Raw genomic sequence first — 19,776 nt, 5'->3', positions numbered from 1 at the left:
AACGTTTTATCACTTTAATAGTTAAAGATTCATTTTACTGTGGATTAGGGGGAAACAAGTAGACTAAACAACGCCAATTCATCAAGGAGATTATCGCTTTGGAATAAGGCTGGCCAGAGCTGTGCTGGATTTCTGACCTACAGAAAGATAAAATCATAAACACTATATCATAACACAAGTTTTGGTATTTGTGAGTAGTTCCTTTCAGTAATTTTTTATGGCCACGGTAGAAAATCAATACAACCAGCCAGCCCTACTCAGTGACCAGCTGTCTAAGGCTGTACCAAAGTGAGTTAAGTGCATGAGAGAGACTCTATGTCCTGCAAAGCCTTAAGACATTGCCAACTGGTCCTTTACCGAAAAAGTGTCCCCAACCCCGATGTGAGCACGTGTGCTGAGTCACTTCAGTCGTGTTCGACTCTCTGACCCTGTGGACTGCAGCCCGCCAGGCTCCTCTGTCCATGGGATTCTCCAGGCAAGAACACTGGAGTGGGTCTCCGTGCCCTCCTCCAGAGGATCTTCCCCACCCAGGGATCGAACTTGTGTCGCTTACGTTTCCTGCATTGGCGGGTGGGTTCTTCACCACGAGTGCCACCTGGGAAGTCCCACGCCCTGATATTCACGTGCAAAAACCATGACAAGCAGCTTGAATTTTGGAGCACTCATTTGATGCTAGGCTCTGGGTTATGTATTTTGTACTCATATCAACTTTCTGGATGGATACTATTTTGGTCCCCATGTAACGAATGAAAAAAGTAATTCAGGCAGAAAGGTTAAGTAACTGTTCGGGTCACCGGGTAAACCAAGGGCAAGCAGGGACTCCAACCCACGTCTGGCTGACTCGCAAGCTTGGCTCACCGCTTGGCCACTCTGCGCCCCTGCCGCCCACCCGAGGCTTCTTAGCGCCGGCAGAAGGCGACGGGGAGCTGCCGGCTGGGCACCAGGATGCCCAAGTGCAGCATCTCCACAGGCTCGAGGTCTGTGGCCACGATGTCGTATTTGCGGACGATCTGAAACACAGGAGCACAGGAAGGTGGAGTCAGCCCCTCCGCTCCTGCCTCGAGGAAGGCCCAGCACGCAGCCGCGGGAACGCTGCCAGAGTCTTACCCAGCAGAGCGCCAGGTGGAGCTGGAGTTCAGCTAGCCGGCGACCCACGCACATTCTTTTCCCAACGCCAAATGGAAGATGCGCAAAAGGGCTGATCTTTTTCTTGTCCTGAAGCCACCGTTCAGGCCTAAACTGACTTGACTCCTCAAAGTTTTCTTCATTGGAGCCCAACACATGGGTATTTAGAACCAATACAGTCTGAAATCACACAGAAACATAAAGCACTTAAACATCTGAGTAGCAAGATTCACAAAAGCCATCACCTTACAAATGTGAAAGTAACCCACAAATACATAATACCAGTGAATGCCAGCATGCAGTGAGCGCTTGAAAAGGGCCGGGTGATACAAACGCTTCAAGAACCTTAAAATTTTGCATCTCATTTTCACAACAACCCCATGTGGTAAGTTCTATTATTATTCCCATTTTACAGATGAGAAAGCTGAGGCTCACAGAGCTTATGTAACTCACTCAAGGCTCTGCTTGCATCCAGGTCTCTCTTGTCTCCATAACCCTTATTCCTAATACTAGACTGCACGACACATCAACTGTATACTGCAATCTACATTTTTCCAAAATGAATGCTGTCCCAGTAGAAACGTTTCAGGAGACCTGCAGGGTATCTGAAGAGGGTATCTCTCAAAGCTCTGTAAGGTATAGATTGCATCCATTTTACTTACTCCTTTGGGTAAAGCATATTCCCCCAGAACCATTGCCTTGTCGAGTGTCCGAGTTGTAAACGGGACACTCGGGTTAAGCCTGAAAATACAAAATCAGAGATGTCAAGGTGGGCACAGACCAAGTCTTAGCTCAAGGGAATTCAGAGTCTGGCTAAATAAACAATCACTGCCTAATTTCTCATAAAAGGGACATGATTCCAACTCTTTACAAAGCAGTTCTCTTTCTTCCCAATATTTACACCTCTTGCTTTTAGTCCTTATTGTGTTGGTTAAACCCCCAGTGTAAGCTTACTTCATAGCTGTTGACAGTGACTGTCCCATTTCACTCTAGACTTCAAATGTGTACGTTTACACACCTCGCTGGCAAGCTTGCTGTTTGTTAAGGGTTTCTTCCACCTGCCCTTCATAAAGTTAAAGATATTTCCTTCGAATCCTAAGACCTTATGGGTTTCGTTTTCCAGAAAAAGAATCTCCAAAGACTATTTTCTACAGAGGCTCAGAAACCAGCCTGTCTCTATGTCTTGTCGTATAATAATACGGTTCCTCGCTGAGCTTTCATCTCGCTCCCTTCATTTGTGCCCCTAATGTTAATTATTGCTTATAGTATCCATTCAAGTATTATTATTACTGATTTAAAGGGGGCAGACTCTGGGTTTCCAAGATTTAATAGAATTTGCCCAAATGATTTAAGGAATGAGTCATAGCTGGTCCTGGAGGGTTTTTTTTTTTTTTTTTGATAGCTTGCTAAATGTTTATGAATCAACTACGGGAGGGGATCCCTTATTCTGTGTTGGAGAGAACAGCCGTCTGACATTCCTATTAGCTCAGGCACATGTTCTTACCTCATAGATTCTTTCAGGCAGGCTTTTAAATATGGCATGTTCCTCAAATCCTCTGCCCGTGGCGACTGATTCTCAGGCAACACACTCTGAATTTCCTTAAGAAGCTTTTGCTGCACGTGGGGATTACGGGATAGATTGTAGAGAATCCACATTAAGCTGTTTGCCGTCTGAAAGGCAAATGGACATAAACTTGAGTTTTCTGTAAATAAGCTGCCTTAAAGTCTGTATCAGCTGAAGCAAAGGTGGTGCCTATCACCTTGTGAAAACATATGAGTGATGCTTTTTCACACATCCTTCTTAGCTGTGTCTCAAACAGATGCCATGTATGAAAAGTCAGATTCAGTTTATACACACATCCATGAATAATAACTTACTTCCTGAGGGAATCAGAGTAGAATTCTTTGAATAGACAGCTGCCTTAGGACTTAAAATGTAGTTTGGTATAAAAACAGAACACAGATGAGGACATGTAAAACTGCGAAATGAGAAGCTAGACAGTTGATTGTAATAATATCAACTTTCAGGCTGTCATAAGTTTATCTTACGTAAAATGTTACCATTAGGGGGAAATAGATGAAGGATTAAGGAGTCCTCTCTATTGTTGCTTAGAACTGCATGTGAATCTACAATTATCTCAAAATAAAATTTGTTAATTAAGAGAAATAATAATATAAAAATTGAGTGGGAGAGACAGATGGAGATCCTAAGAGTGTTACTAATAAAAATGGGGTTTTTAAAAAATTTTCAGTGCAAATGCACAAGAAACTGCATTTCTGGAATTTAAAAAGCTTTTTTTTTTTTTTTTTTTGGCCACACCCTCAAAAGCTACCATAAAATAAAAAGGCATTATCTATACTCAGAGTTTCAGCCTCCAGCAAAGAGCCCTGGTAGAAGGCAGCCAATACCAAAATAAGAAGTTCTAGCATCAAGTTGAGTATGTCAAGGAAGCAGCCACAATTCTGACAAAGACATTCATGGCCTTTTAAGTGGCATCCTTTATTTTCTTTCGAAAGGCAATGAGAAGAGAAAACATACTGGCAGAAACAGCCAGTACAGCTTTCAGCTTCATAATGCTCACCACTGGTAGTCTTATATGTTTGTTTTTGGACCTATTCTTGGCGGCTGCTGCTGCTGCTGCTAAGTCACTTCAGTTGTGTCCGACTCTGGGCGACCCCATGGACTGCAGCCCACCAGGCTCCTCCATCCATGGGATTTTCCAGGCAAGAGTACTGGAGTGGGGTGCCATCACCTTCTCCATATTCTTGGCTAATTTAAGCCAAATAGCCCCATAAAAATGGTCGCTGTGTCCTCTCTCGGCAGACACAGAGATGCTTTAGCAAAGTGTCACTCACACAAATGAGCAAAGTGCAGGGCAACTTGGAGCCAATGGTACTTATTATTTTTGGAAGAAGATGCCTCCAAGAAGCCTGCTTCATGTCAGAGGACTGGCAGCCTCAGCTGCAAATAAACCGTGGATGTCATTATTACAAGAGGCCGGTTTTCAAAACAGGAAGAGGGCGTAGCCACCAAATTAGATACACTTTCAGATTTCTCTGATTTTCCAAATGTGACTTTCAGAATAGCCAGGACGAAAAAAGAAACAGATTGACCCATATCAGTGGGTCCCTTACCGCAAGTACCAAACAGAGTTCCCAAAAGGCAGATAACTGTAGCTTTCACCAGAGCCTGAAGGACAGCCTGGCCTGTGGGGGTAACTGCAGAGGCTGGACGCAGGGCAAGCGGCCTCAGAAACCTCAGGGGCGCAAAGTATCCCGGCCTGACCTCCGCGGATCGCTGGCCTTCCCACTTCCACTCTCTCGGTGGGGTCCACTCCCCATCCACCAGCCAGAGCCCGCTCTTGTTGTTTTGCTAAGTCATGTCTGACTCTTTGCGACCCCATGGCCTGCAGCTCTTCTGTCCATGGGATTTCCCAGGCAGGGAGTACTGGAGTGGGTTGCCATTTCCTCCTCCAGGGGATCTTCCCGTCCCAGGGATTGAACCTGCATCTTCTGAACTGGCAGGTAAGTTCTTTACCACTGAGCCACCAGGGAAGCCCAGAGACCACTTCACCAAACCTCAATTTGATCAACTTACTGCCCTGTTTAAAATGCTCCAAGAGCTCTTCATCACAGGAGTAATAATCCAAATATCTTACTAAGTGAAAAGTATTCGTTGCTAAGTCGTGTCTGACTCTTTGCGACCCCATGGACTGTAGCCCATCAGGCTACTTTGTCTGTGGAATTCTCCAGGCAAGAATACTGGAGTGGGTTGCCATTTCCTTCTCCAGGGGATCTTCCCAACCCAGGGATCGAGTCTGGGTCTCTCACATTGTAGGCAGATTCTTCACCGTCCGAGCCGCCAGGGAAGCCCATCTTCCTAAGGCTCCTGGCTGACAGAGCCCGTGGACTTCTCCCAGGTCAACTCTGACACCGTGCGCCAGTTCTTCAGGCCTCTTTCTGCCCCAGGCCCTCTGCCTGGGCTCTTTCCTCCTCGTGGAGTACTCCTGCGCCACATCTCCCCTTGGCTGTCTCCTTCTCATCATTCCAGCGTCAGCTCCACCATGACATCCTCAGAGAGGGGTCACCTCCCCTGCCTCTCAATGACGAAACCCTGCTGTCTTGCTCCAGGGCCTGGACCACTATCTGGAACGATGCTATCTCACTGGTCGTTTACCTGTCTGTTGTCGGTCCCCCACAGCCACTGGAGTTCCGGGAGGGAAACTGGTTCTTCGTGGTCTCTCAAGGACCCGGAACGGTGCCTGACATGTAGCAGATACTCAATAGTTCCTAAATGCTTTCATTTACTGAACACGTATTTACTGAACACCCACCGTGTGCCAACTTCTATTCCACATGCTAGGAATACAGCAGGGGGCAAAACGAAGTTGTCGCTGCTACGGAACTCACATTCCAGACGGAAAAAAAGAATAATGGGGGAGGCTTCACTGTTGCCATGCTCAGGAGCCTCTCGGGTGAGAGATTCCACAGGAAAACGAGCTGAAGCTCCCACTTTTCAGTCTTCTGGAGCATGGGGAGGAATGAGGACCTTGCTATTCCCTGATGGAGAAAATCCTACTTTTTGTTCAGATGAGAAACACCACGGAACATGGAACAGAAGCGACCTGGTATACATTTTTCTCAGAGACGATAGTTGTGTGAGAGGTGTTGGGCCATCAAGGAATATTATTATCACTCCAAAGATACTGAAACTCACCTGAACACCTGCCAGTGTTTGTGTTTGGCGTTTGGCTGTACTGTGTACCCACTAGGAATGTCAGCCATAGCGAGGACAGAATTTTGGCTTTTAAAATTAGCTGTCTCAGAGTTCCCTGGTGGTCCAGCGGTTAAGAATTTACCTGTTAGTGCAGGAGACACGGGTTTGACCCCTGGTCTGGGCAGATGCCACGTGCCGAGGAGCAACGAAGCCCGTCTGCCACAACCCCCGAGTCCCATGCACCGAGAGCCGGTGCTCCCCAGCAAGAGACGCCACCGAAGTGAGAAGCCCCTGCTCACAACCAGAGAAAAGCCGTGCGCAGCAGCGAAGACCAGCACAGCCAAAAATAAAATTCACGAGTAAAAGTATTTTTAAAAACTAATAAGTAAATAAAATAAGATTAGCTGCTTCATTGAAATTGAGATCAAGCTTTCCCAAACTCCCTCTGCTGACAATTTTAAGTGGAAAAAAAAATTTGGACTAGCAGAGACTATTTCAGTATTTTTAGACTAAACAACCAGCACAGTGAGGCACTTTGGTAAGAGGCAAAACTACCCCACATATATCCAGTTTCTAAGCCCTGGGTCACCTACCTGCTTCAGAATGGAGTGTCGCTGCTCCTGACCGCCTGTAGTGCTTTGCTGTTTGTCGTGACGCTGATGTTCTGCTCTGGACTTTTCTCCCAGCATGTGGGCTAAGTTGCTTCCCTCGTGTCCATCTCTTTGTGACCCCATGGAGTGCAGCCGCCAGGCTCCTCTGTCCATGGCATTCTCCAGGCAAGAATGCTGGAGTGGGTCGCCATGCCCTCCTCCAGGGGACCTTCCCGACCCAGGGATCGAACCCGCGTCTCTCGCATCTCCTGCACTGTCACCAGCACCACCTGAGAAGCCCTTTTTGTCTCTAAAGCACATGAATTTTTCTATGACATTTACACGCACAGGCTGTACACGGGGTCTCCCACATGTTCGAGTAGACTTTTTACTTCTGCTAAGCTTTTAAAGCTCAGTGCCTCCTTATGGAATGGGTGAATTGAATGACCATGTACAATTTGTCATGGAAAAGATTTTACAGCCCACTGATTTAGTAAACCCAAACCAGGCCCACCCTTACCGTCTCCACCGCAGCCAGCTGGAGCTCCGTCACGGCTGCGTACAACTCTTTCTTTGAAAGCTGATTGTGGTGATAAATGTCACAAACCAAATCCATGCTGGGCTTCTCAGAATATTTCTCTAACTGGTTGTCCACACAAGATTTGACTGTTGGAGGAGAGGAAAGGGGTGAAGAAATCAGCTGAAAGTCAGGATGAGGAAAAGAACAAAGCAGAACCCAGGATCAAATTCTCCCCGCAACGTCCAAAGGGCCTTTGCAGGCAGTCTGGCAATTTGTTAGATAAGCTGATATTGCCTTGTTGCTAAGCCGCCAAGGACTGACCAATGCCTACATGAGCACAAGAGGCCCCTGGGAATCTTCTTAAAATGCAGACTCTGATTCCGGAGCCCAGGCTGGGCCTGGAAGTCTGGTTTCCAGCAGGCTTCCCTGTGGTCCCAATGCTGGGTCTGTGGTTGCGTTTCAAGTAGGGAGCGCTGAGAGTTCAGGAGAGGTCATCGTGAGACAGGGGTAGGATTTGGGTCTGTCTCAGAATCAGAACCTGGGCTCACATCCAGTCATGAAGCAGATGTGGTCACTGACACAGATGGGGGGCTCTGGCTCCCAGATCACCAGAGAGGAGAACCCCTCCATGTTGCTGCACGCACCCAGAGCACAGGGCCCACGCCGGCCAACAGCGAAGGCAGGTGCCTCTTTTGATGGTAAAGCACATTCCAGGCATACATCTCCCTCCCCTCAACCCATTATGGAAGCCACCATCATCATAAGAGTCACAGTGATGATGGCAAAAACGATAGTATAATAAATGGCACAGTGGTTAGAGTTGGATCTTCTGGAGTCCTTCTGTCTGACTTCAAATCCTGGCTTTGCCATCACCTAGTAGGCAACCTTGATAAAGTCATTAACTTCCTTGTGCCTCATTTCTGTAAGAGGCGTCTGATAAGAGGACCTATCTTATAGGGTTTTGTAAGAATTAAATGAACGTGTGTGTATGTGTGTGTGTGTGTGAATGTGTCTATATGTGTACATATATGTGTGTGAATGCATGTGTGCATATGGATGTGTGAATATGTGTGAATGTGTGTATGTGTGTGTATGTGTGTGTGAGTGTGTGTATGTGTGAATGTGTATGTGTGTGTGTGTGAATGCATGTGTGCATATGTTCATGTGTGTGAGTGAATGTATGTGTGAGTCTGTGTGTGAATGTGTGTATATGTGTGTGTGTGTGTCTGTAAATGTGTGTATGTGTGTGTGAAAGTATATGTGTGAGTGTGTGTGTATGTGTGAGTGTGTGTCTATGTGTGAATGTGTGTGTACATGTGTGTGTGTGTGAATGTGTGTGTGATCATACAGTAATTCTTAGCACCAAATATTCCCTCCATACCATACCGGAAGTAGCTCTGATCCATTGAGACACTGGGCTATGCTGCTGCTGCTGCTGCTAAGTCGCTTCAGTCGTGTCCGACTCTGTGCGACCCCATAGATGGCAGCCCGCGAGGCTCCCCCGTCCCTGGGATTCTCCAGGCAAGAATACTGGAGTGGGTTGCCATTTCCTTCTCCAATGCATGAAAGTGAAAAGGGAAAATGAAGTCGCTCAGTCGTGTCCTACTCTTAGCGACCCCACGGACTGCAGCCCACCGGGCTCCTCCATCCATGGGATTTTCCAGGCAAGAGTACTGGAGTGGGGTGTTTTACATTATCCTTATTAGACTTAAAAACAGTTGCACTGAGATACATACTACTACTACAAATACTATTAATGCTACTATGATTATTAGCCCATTTTAAAGACAAGATTTGATAGACAGAGTGCCTGATGAACTATGGAATGAGGTTCGTGACATTGTACAGGAGACAGGGATCAAGGCCATCCCCATGGAAAAGAAATGCAAAAAAGCAAAATGGCTGTCTGGGGAGGCCTTACAAATAGCTGTGAAAAGAAGAGAGGTGAAAAGCAAAGGAGAAAAGGAAAGATATAAGCATCTGAATGCAGAGTTCCAAAGAATAGCAAGAGGAGATAAGAAAGCCTTCCTCAGCGATCAATGCAAAGAAATAGAGGAAAACAACAGAATGGGAAAGACTAGAGATCTCTTCAAGAAAAATTAGAGATACCAAGGGAACATTTCATGCAAAGATGGGCTCGATAAAGGACAGAAATGGTATGGACCTAACAGAAGCAGAAGATATTAAGAAGAGGTGGCAAGAATACACAGAACTGTACAAAAAAGATCTTCATGACCCAGATAATCACGATGCTGTGATCACTCACCTAGAGCCAAACATCCTAGAATGTGAAGTCAAGTGGGCCTTAGAAAACATCACTACGAACAAAGCTAGTGGAGGTGATGGAATTCCAGTTGAGCTATTTCAAATCCTGAAAGATGATGCTGTGAGAGTGCTGCACTCAATATGCCAGCAAATTTGGGAAAACTCAGCAGTGGCCACAGGACTGGAAAAGGTCAGTTTTCATTCCAATCCCAAAGAAAGGCAACACCAAAGAATGCTCAAACTATCGCACAATTGCACTCATCTCACATGCTAGTAAAGTAATGCTCAAAATTCTCCAAGCCAGGCTTCAGCAATACGTGAACCGTGAACTCCCTGATGTTCAAGCTGGTTTTAGAAAAGGCAGAGGAACCAGAGATCAAATTGCCAACATCTGCTGGATCATGGAAAAGGCAAGAGAGTTCCAGAAAAACATCTATTTCTGCTTTATTGACTATGCCAAAGCCTTTGACTGTGTGGATCACAATAAACTGTGGACAATTCTGAGAGAGATGGGAATACCAGACCACCTGACCTGCCTCTTGAGAAACCTATATGCAGGTCAAGAAGCAACAGTTAGAACTGGACATGGAACAACAGCCTGGTACCAAATAGGAAAAGGAGTGCGTCAAGGCTGTATATTGTCACCCTGCTTATTTAACTTCTATGCAGAGTACATCATGAGAAACTCTGGACTGGAAGAAACACAAGCTGGAATCAAGATTGCTGGGAGAAATATCAATAACCTCAGATATGCAGGTGATACCACCCTTATGGCAGAAAGTGAAGAGGAACTAAAAAGCCTCTTGATGAAAGTGAAGGAGGAGAGTGAAAAAGTTGGCTTAAAGCTCAACAATCAGAAAACGAAGATCATGGCATCTGGTCCCATCACTCCATGGGAAATAGATGAGGAAACAGTGGAAACAGTGTCAGACTTTATTTTGGGGGGCCCCAAAATCACTGCAGATGGTGACTGCGGCCATGAAATTAAAAGACACTTACTCCTTGGAAGAAAAGTTATGACCAACCTAGATAGCATATTCAAAAGCTGAGACATTACTTTGCCAACAGAGGTCCGTCTAGTCAAGGCTATGGTTTTTCCTGTGGTCATGTATGGATGTGAGAGTTGGACTGTGAAGAAAGCTGAGCGCTGAAGAATTGATGCTTTTGAATTGTGGTGTTGGAGAAGACTCTTGAGAGTCCCTTGGACTGCAAGGAGATCCAACCAGCCCATCGTAAAGGAGATCAGCCCTGGGATTTCTTTGGAAGGAATGATGCTAAAGCTGAAACTCTAGTACTTTGGCCACCTCATGCGAAGAGTTGACTCATTGGAAAAGACTCTGATGCTGGGAGGGATTGGGGGCAGGAGGAGAAGGGGACGCCAGAGGATGAGATGGCTGGATGGCATCACTGACTCGATGGACCTGAATTTGAGTGAACTCTGGGAGTTGGTGATGGATAGGGAGGCGTGCTGCGATTCATGGGGTCACAAAGAGTCGGACACGACTGAGCAACTGAACTGAACTGAACTGAACTGAGGGACAAGATAACAGAGGGTGAAAAAGAGTGAGGACTTCCCTGGTTGCCCAGTGGCTGAGACTCCACCCCCCCCAGTGCAGGGGCTTGGGTTCCATCCCTGATCAAGGAACTCGATCCCACATGTCACAACTAAGACCCAGTGCATCCAACTAAATAAATAAAAATCAATAAGTATTAAAAAATGTTTTTAAAGAAAAAGAGTGTATTTGGTGAAGCCGCTATGCCCAATGACAGAGCTGGAACTTGAGCTCAGGAATCTTTGACTCCGAAACTCTTGCTTGTCATCACTCCTATTTCTCAAACAAGACTACAGAGGAATGCCTCCCGCCTTTCTCTCAGAATGCATCTGCACCAGGGCAGTCCCCAGACTCAAGCACTTGCAAAGTCCGAAAGAATCACGAGGAGCGGCTCGAGCCACCGGCAGGGCGCTGAGACCAGGACGGTCACCCAGACCTCCGCAGCATCTCGGGAGCCAGGACTGCTGGGCCCCTGCGGCCGCCTCACCTGATCTGAAGATGGTATCCCATGCCTGTGTGTGCGCCTGCCACACCCTGGTGTTGAGACTCCTGTGCAGCTCGACCGGGGTGACCATCATCTTTCCAAACATGCTCATCATCTGGGGGGAACACAAGTGCCCGTCAGCCCCCTGCTCTTATCTCACAGACAGCCCGCCATCCGCGGGAGACATGTCCTCGGCAACCACATCCTCTGCTCCCCAGAGGCTGGACTCCCAGGGATGCCCCGGGCTCTCAGCACCAGTCCCCGCCTGCTAAAGACACATGAAGATCAGCTTTGGGATGCTTTCCTCCTGGATGGGCTTCATAAAAAAACTGACCTTACGGGAATTCCCTGGTGGTCGAGTGGTTAGGACTTTGAGCTTACAGTGTGGTGGGCCAGGTTCAGTCCCTGCTCAGGGAACTAAGATCCCACAAACCACACGGTGAATTAAAAAAAAAAAATGATCTTATGACCTAAATGTAAGAAAAAAAAAAAACTATAAACCTCATATCCACTTCCATTTCCAATAATTTCCAAACTTTAGTCATTCTTGAAACTGGTTTCACAGTGTCTGCTACCTCCATATACAACGTAAACAATCCAGAAAATTTTAACCTGAAAATTTTCAGATTCTTTAAGATAGTATGTTAATCAACTGACCGTTAGTTGAAATTTCTACTTTCACCTTGCCTGCCAATGACTTAACATGCCTCTTTATTACATGTGCATATATGCACACGGGCTTCCCTGGGGGGTCAGAGGTAAAGAATCCACCTGCCAAGGCAGGAGACAGGAGTTCGATCCCTGGGTTGGGAAGATCGGCTGGAGTAAGAAGTGGCAGCCCACTCCAGTATTCTGGCCTGGAAAATCCCAGGGACAGAGGAGCCTGGTGGGCTACAGTCCATGGGGTCTCAGAAGAGTCAGACACAACTTAGCAACTCAACAACCAGGATATATGCACATACATTCATGAAAATACATAAACACACCTTAAAATGCACACTTAACTACTGTAATAAAATACATGTGGGAAGCACTGGGTGCACACTTGTTGGGTTCTGTAAACAGTTAATAAGGAAACTGCTCTCCCCGAGGGGACACTTACTGTTTTGATGGCCATGATGAAGTTCAAAGCTTCCTCCCCTGCGTTCTTCTGAAGGAGCCCAAATCTCTTCTCATACAGCACAAGACAGATACCTGGTATTTACGATAATCAACACTGTTACCCACTCACAGAGACACCGGAGTCTATGATTAGCTGGCTGCCAAAGGCTCACTCCATCCGGTCTCCCATAAAAATGAGGCCTTTTCGAAGAACAGAGAAGCAGAGAGTCTAAGGCCAAGGGGCTTGATCACTCTCTTCTCTTTCTAGAAATTATGTCCAGGTCCAACAACTTGCCTCTGCAGAACCCCCTGATCAGAAAAACCACTGTGAAGATGCAACCATTTTTACACCTGGGTGAATCTCTCCTGCAACATCTTGCTTTTCTCAGTCTACCCTTGACACCATATGCAGCAGGCACTGTTATCAACTACCCCATGCTCATCCTTCCCTACTTCTTCCCTAAGAGAACCCGGATTTACTTCGCTACTCAGTGTATGCATCCTCGGGCAGTAAGCCAGCTTTGGTCTCAGACGATCCTGCTCCCCGACTTCCCAGGCTTCCTGAGGCAGCCACAGCAGTCACGTGACCTGGGGCTGGCCACTGGGCCTCCCAGAGGCACTTTTGCTTTCTTACAAAGGGGGAAGAGTACAGCCAGCTTAGCTCTTCCCTCTTCCCTTCCTGCCTTTGCCCAGAATGCAGAGGTGAGACCAGGAGAGGCGGGAGCCATTTGGCAACCAGCTCCGAATGAATGAGAAGGAAGACGGAACAGACTTGGTTCCAGTGACACCACTGAGTGCCAGCCGTGGACTGGCCTCCTTGGGGTTTCTCGTGATGCTGGACGATACTTTGCAAACCACCATGGTCTGGCTTTCCTTGACTTGCAAAGAAATGCATGCGATATGCCTTCATTTGGGTATTTCCAGCGGACCATTTCCAGAACATACGCTTCTTCTCTCCTCTGTAATCATCCCCTCTCTTGACCTTAACACCTCCTGTGGATCTCTGATCAGCATGGAGCTTTCTTATGTGCCAAGACGACTGCCCGTGACTTTAAGTCGGGGTCGATCTGATCAGGGAGACAGGTCAGGACAAAAGCCTCTGAACGGGGCCTCCTCTCCAATCGCTGGCATCGGGAGCCAAGAGTGAGGCTTCCAGCGAGTCGGACTATGGCGCCTTCCTGCTAAAAGGGCTCTAGACCGCTCCCAGGGACTCTGGGCTCAAAACCACACCCACATCCCTGGTTTATACAGATGGCTGTGACGGCCACTGCCTTCCCCCCATCCTCTGCTTTGCCATCCGCGTCCCTTGCAGGACATGCTTTGGTCACTCAGAACTCCTTTCTCCTTCCACCTGGAATATTTTTCCCTCCTTCACCTTCACCTGGGGCATATTCCTGCTTATCCCAGGGCTTGGCTGAGACGGTCCCACTTCTGTGCAGCAACGCTGACCACCCTCAGCTGCAGACAGCCTCTGGGGCCCTCCGCCAGCCCCGATCCCCTTCAGCCAAGTGCTCCCCGATCCACTGAAGGTGCCTTGTTTCCCTCGCTGCGTCCCCACCAGGAGGCGAGCACAGCAAGGGAGGGCTGTGCTTTTATTCCCAGCGTGGTCCTTAAGGACAGTGACCAAGCTCCCTTCTGTTCAGAATGATCCCCGGCTCCACATCTGACCCAAAGCAGAAATTCTTTTCTTGAAAATGTATTTTTATTTATTTGGCGCCCCCAGATCTTAGTTGCTACGTATGATCTTTTGCTGAACCCGGGTCCCCTGCATTGGGAGCGCGGGGTCTTAGCCACTGGACCACCAGGAAGGTCCTAATGTAGAAGTTCTTTTGGGGGCTTTCCGGCTTAATCTCTCTCAGCTCCTCTCCCCGCCCCCCATAATCCACTCCAGCCAGCATCCTCAGAAGTTCCTCAGAGATACCGCTCATGCTTCCACCCCAGGGCCTTTGCACTTCCTGTCTCCACGGTCGGAACAATCTCCCCACAGACCCCCTGGTGGCGTGCTGCTCATCTTCCTTCAGGCCTCACCTCAAACGTCTTCTTACCAAGCAGGCCTGCCTCACCCAGGAAGCTGCGTTCTTCCTGACTCCCTTATTTCTTGACGGAGTGTACATTAAAATACGTGTACCAGTTGGTTGTCACCGCTGTTAAAATCTGAGCTCCACGTGAGCAAGGATGTAGCCTGTTCTGCTCACTGCTGTGTCCCCAGTGCAGCGCCTGGCACTTTAGAGGCATTGAATAAATGTTTGTTGAACGGCTACATAAACGATTCAGGGCGCATAGCACCGTGAAGCACCTGAAAGCATTCGGAGGGCTGCTACGGCCTTGCCTAGTCAGCAGCAGGGTATGATCACAGGACAGTCGCCCACCTTTGTCCTCAAAGTCACTTGCAAAATCAGACAGACAAGATCTGAAGACAACTTACTTTCAAAAGACCATTTGTTCAGCTCCGTGTATAAGTCTTCAATGCGACCTCTCTCATCACAGAGCTCATCTATTCTACCCATAAAATCAGCCAAGACCTTAAAGGAAAGAAATCACCAAAGACATATTTCAGTCACTGAATGGAAACAGAAGTTTCAAGTTCAGTAAGCTAGCTTCGGGTTTTGCGACCTTGTATATTCACTGCCCATAATGTTATTCATTCTGAATCATCACTAATTATATATTCTCCTTGAGAGCTCACCTCCTGCCCCAGCACCCTTGTACTGGGTTATTTCTTGAGCTTTCCCTGAAGCCTTCCTGGAGCTTAAGTTTCAGCTTTTGATCTAAATTTAAGAAAAGGAAAACATTTCTTCTAATCAGAATGGAAAACAAACCATGAAGAGGAACTGGCCAAGTGTCTCTGTGGGCACAGCATCTCAAGAACTCTGGCTGCCCTGAGGCTGGGCACGTCCAGAGCTGGGCATACAAACATGTCCTTGCTGGCTGGCGTTGTATTAAGCACATTAAGCTTAGAGCCAGGAAATCCGTAAATTCTGGACCGCAGTGCCGTCACTAAACAGCTTTGTCACCTTGGGCAAGTCATGGAAGGCCCCTAAATGCCAGTTTCCACAATCAGGATTTTAGATGACTAATGCTTTGCATTTAATGAGGCTTGTATGGAACCAAGCACTGTCCACAGTGTATTATCTTAGCTGATCCTCAAACAATGTCATGATGTAGAAAGTACTGTCATTACGCCCATTTCCTAGGTAACAGAGGAGAAGACAGAGGCTTAGAGAGTGACTAAGGCACTCTCTCCTGGACACATAAAAGTGGCCAAGTTGGGATCTGGAGTAGCGTGAGCTGTTGGTGGTGGTGCTGAGTCACTAAGTGTTGTCTGACTCTTGAGACCCCATGGACTGTAGCCGGCCAGGCTCCTCCGTCCATGGGATTTCCAGGTAAGAATATTGGAGTGGGTTAGGGGGCTTCCCTGGTGGCTCAGACAGTAAAGAATATTGCAGTGGTTTGCTATTTCCTTCTCCAGGCATCTTCCCAACCCAGGGGTTGAATCCACACCTCCTGTACTGGCAGCTGGATTTATCAGTGAGGCACCAGGGAAGCCCTGGAATAGGGTGAAAGTGGCTAAAAAACCCGCAGACGAAGCTAACAGGCATGCTGTGGTAGCCCGCACAGCACGTTACAAAGAACTCTGGATCTGTCTCCATCAGAAAGTCCAGAGATTTCATGTGAACATATTAACTTCCACTAGTCATCAAAGGGGTTTCCCTGGTAGCTCAGCTGGTAAAGAATCCACCTGCAATGCGGGTTCGATTACTGGATCAGGAAGAGCCCCTGGAGAAGGGACAGGCTGCCCACTCCAGTATTCTTGGGCTTCCCTGGTGGCTCAGCTGGTAAAGAATCCGCCTGCAATGCGGAGACCTGGGTTAGATCCCTGAGTTGGGAAGATTCCCTGGAGAAGGGAAAGGCTACCCACTCCTGCAGCCTGGCCTGGAGAATTTTATGGACTGTACAGTCCATGAGATCTCAAAGAGTCAGACACGACGGAGTAACTTTCACTTCACTTCACTTGAGCCTGGTGACACTCGGTGTACATTTCCATGTGGCAGGGATTTGCCAGAGCTGGAGCAGCTGTCCCCTCTAGAAAGGGCATGCACCTACTCCATTTGCTAAAATCCCTACTGGGCCTGCCTTACATATTTATATTAATCACGGGGTTCCTGGAAGCTTTTAAATTTGTAACCTTTCACCTATATGATCCTGTGTGGGTTCAGTTCAAAATAAATACCCAGAGTGGACAGGAGTAAAAAGAGTTCTCTATCTGCTTAAATCCTTCTCCCTTTGGCCCCCTGTTGGCTAAAGGATAATGCCCAAATACCTTAGCATGGCATTAAAACTACCTTTAAAAGATACCTTAAAAATATTGTGAAGACCCGCCCTCTGCCCAGCATCACTTCAGAGAAAGCTTCACTTCAGCTGCCCTATATGTACTGTTCTCTGAACATACCATCCCATGCCTCCATGTTGTCAGCAGGCTATTCTCTCTGCCTAAATGCCCTTCTCCACCTTCTCTGGCTTGCAGACTATTACTCATCCTGTAAAACCCAGCTCAAATGTCACTACCTAGGAATCATCTCATTTAATCCTGACAGAAACCTATGGGGGTTTCCCAGGTGGAGCTAGCGGTAAATGCAAGAGACTGCCGATGCAGGAAACCTAAGAGACGCAGATTTAATCCCCGGATCAGGGCTACAGCAATGCACTGCAGTGCTCCTGCCAGAAAATCCCATGGACAGAGGCACTGGCAGGCCACCGGCCATAGGGCCTACATGACTGAAGTGACTTAGCATGCACGCACAGAAATCTATGGAGTGGGAATTGTGAGCTCCCAGTTTATAGACAGGAAACTGAGGAAGTTAAATGGTACAGTCAGGTTGCATAGCTGGGGTGGGGGTGCAGGACTGACTTTCAAATCTAAGACTGTAGAATGTCGAAGTCAATGCTCCTAACTGCTCCGCCACCGAGACACTACTTTAAAAGACAGGCGAGAAGAATTAAAGTTCTGGAGGCGGAGGAAGTGACGAGGAATGAGGAGGAAAGAAAAGTCCCGATACATCCCGATTGCCTGCTTTTTCCTCTGCACTTTGTGGCTGTGGCTTGAAGCTCCACTAATGTTCCCCCATCCCCAGGAAAACCAGGAAAGTGAGCCCCAGGCTGCAAACCTCGTTGATTTTGTTGCCCAGCTTCATAATTTCCACTGGTTTCATTAGTTTCTTTTGAAAGGCACTCCTGACCCTCTGCCAGTCTTCTCCTTCCCTGGGAGAGAAGCAGAATTAAATTTAGAGCAAATTGAAAGGAAAAGAATGAAGAAGCGGGGATCCCTCCAGCTCTGTAAGTGCATTAACTATATAATCAAATGAACACAGAATCGTGCCAAGAAATAGCCAGAGAATACTGGCATTAGAATATTGGCATTGGAATATTGGGGGCTGGTCTGACAATACGATGAATAAGCTCCTTTCCTCTGAGCCAAAGATAGCTCCAGAAAGATGAAGTCAGGGCTTCTGGGGTGCCCTTGCTGGGGTTAAACTGGAAGGCCAGTGGCCTCAGTTACCAGCAGTAAGAGTGGGCGCATGAACTCACCTCCCCAGCAACACAGAACTCTGCGAAGGCAAATTCTGTCTTCTTTCAATCCATTGAATTGGGTTCAAAGCCACATGCACAAAATGCCTCAAATTTACGAACTAACTTCTGGCCTCTGAGCTACCAAGAGAGGGTCACCGAATTTCAAGGGATAATTTTGTCTGTATAACATGATTGCCTGGCAGGCTGACTTGACAGTCTCCTCCTGCCCAGGGGTCCGAACATCACAATCTTCATACCTTTCTGGCGTTTCTTTGAGGGCAAGGACTGGCGCAGCCCACGTGTCAGAAAGAACACAAGTGTCCCGGGCACAGCACGGCTGTCCTTCAACCCATTCGAGTCCACGCCAGAGCCCGCGACAGCAGCAGGTAGGGGCTTCCGTGTTCTCGCTGCATCAGGCGGGTCCAGCCCCAGGGAACCCTAACTCGCGCGCCTTCCCAACTTGCAGCCGCCAGCCCCCATGCTGCCTCTCGGACTTACAGGATCAGCAGCCCGTAGCCCTCCTCGCGATAGTCGCGGTAGGCCTTCCAAGGTTTGATCTCCAGCCTCTGGGGGTGCGCGCTCTCGGTGCGGTACAGCGCTTCCAGCAGGCACGGCGAGCCCAGGTGCACCGAGTCGAAGGAACCCAACTTCATGCGGAAAATCTTGCCGTACTTCTTGTGGTACTCGGCCTGCAGGGGCCGGGTGGGACGCGAAGTCAGCGCGCATGCATCCCGGGCAGTCCATGGAGCGCTTGGCCCTCCTCCCGCCTCCCTTCTCCCTGGGACCGCGGACCGCTGCAGCCGGACATCCGCGCGCACCGCACCGCGCGCACCGCGCCGCGCGCCTCGGCGAGGGTTTGGAGAGCGAGGCGGGGAGAAGAGAGGGCACCAGGGGCCAGACGGGGCACTTACCAGCGTGTCGTGCTGTTTCTTGAGGCCTCCTTTCCAGAGGATCTCCAGCAGGCTGCCCAGCAGTGGCCACTTTGTGGGACCGGGCAGGGTGGCCGCGTCCTGCGCTTCGCCCGGTTCCATCACAGGGCAGAGGGGCACCTCTCTCGGCCGACGGGGCGAGCACGCCGTCGATGTCACGGGTCTGGGTGGCTGCCCCAGGCTGCGAAGCTGCTGCAGGAAGGCGGCAAGGGAGCGGCTCTTGCTAATGGGTGAGCTCATGGCAGCGGGGGACACCGGGCGCCTGGGAAGGTGGGCACTGGGCAGGGTGAGCTTGTTAAAGAGGCGCCGGCGAGCTTCGGGCTCTTGATACACGGAGAAAAAGCGGCAAGGCGGAGCAGCAGGTGCGGCGGGAAGGGCAGAAGGGGGCAGAGAGCCGTCAGGACCTGGGCGAGGATGCTGCACGCGGCACCGCGCTGCAGTCTCAGGGAGCGGATGCCCGCCGAGCGCCGGCCACCGGGGCTGGAGGAGCGCAGTGGGGAGCTGGCTGTCTCTTGCAAGAAGGAAGACGGACGTGAGTTCGCCTGTTGGTGTTAAGTTTCACTTCCAGCTCTGGAGCCGAAGTGGAGGTGTCCAGGAGGGTAGAAAAGATGCTGCTGGCGCTGCGTTTGCCCTGTCCCGCTCCATGCCCGGGGACCGTGTATTTATGAAGACCGGCCGCCCCGCGTGGCCAATGAGCGCGCTCGGTGGGGCGGACCGGGCTGCGGCTGGCCGGGCCGGGAGCGGCGCGGGGCCCGGGGTGGGGTGGCTGGGGGTGGGAAGAGGATGCAGTCAGCGAGGTGAGTGAGGGCGCCCGGGCCTCGGGTGACCGGTGCGCGGCTCTCCGGGCGGGAACGCCGCAGACTCCACCCCGGAGATAACCCCCGGGGGAGGCTGACTCTCCCGAGTTCATCGGGGCTGCGCCTT

At 49.1% G+C, this 19,776-nt stretch overlaps 1 protein-coding gene across 2 annotated transcripts; it reads right to left on the bottom strand.

Moving 5' to 3' along the window:
- Positions 1-899: 899 nt before the first annotated feature.
- On the bottom strand, positions 900-19,120 carry LOC120869048 (1,25-dihydroxyvitamin D(3) 24-hydroxylase, mitochondrial). Of its 2 annotated transcripts, XM_040248101.1 has the most exons (11): positions 18,835-19,120; positions 18,422-18,612; positions 17,521-17,614; positions 14,781-14,877; positions 12,357-12,448; positions 11,258-11,369; positions 6,953-7,098; positions 2,630-2,796; positions 1,788-1,866; positions 1,108-1,305; positions 900-1,010 (listed from the first exon to the last, which is right to left on the bottom strand). In XM_040248101.1, the coding sequence occupies exons 1-11, from the start codon at positions 19,090-19,092 to the stop codon at positions 900-902; spliced, it is 1,545 nt and encodes a 514-aa protein (XP_040104035.1). In that variant the 5' UTR covers positions 19,093-19,120. The 2 variants fall into 2 exon arrangements, with proteins under 2 accessions (XP_040104035.1, XP_040104034.1); XM_040248100.1 differs by lacking the exon at positions 1,108-1,305.
- Between the last annotated feature and the right edge of the window lie 656 nt (positions 19,121-19,776).

The sequence above is a fragment of the Oryx dammah genome, unplaced genomic scaffold (genome assembly GCF_014754425.2).
Source record: "Oryx dammah isolate SB20612 unplaced genomic scaffold, SCBI_Odam_1.1 HiC_scaffold_10, whole genome shotgun sequence".
In the NCBI taxonomy this organism is placed as follows: Eukaryota; Metazoa; Chordata; class Mammalia; order Artiodactyla; family Bovidae; genus Oryx; species Oryx dammah.
Note: the sequence above shows the minus strand (reverse complement) of the source record. Positions and strands in the feature narration are given on the sequence as shown.

What these genes read in the sequence shown, in the direction of transcription:
- LOC120869048 (XM_040248101.1), bottom strand. Translation starts at nt 19,092, where the DNA reads ATGAGCTCACCCATTAGCAAGAGCCGCTCCCTTGCCGCCTTCCTGCAG. An exon ending in GGCTACGGGCTGCTGATCCT is followed by an intron (nt 17,615 to 18,421) that starts GTAAGTCCGAGA and finishes CTTCTCTCCCAG; the next exon opens with GGAAGGAGAAGACTGGCAGA. An exon ending in TGGGCAACAAAATCAACGAG is followed by an intron (nt 14,878 to 17,520) that starts GTTTGCAGCCTG and finishes CTTTCCTTTAAG; the next exon opens with GTCTTGGCTGATTTTATGGG.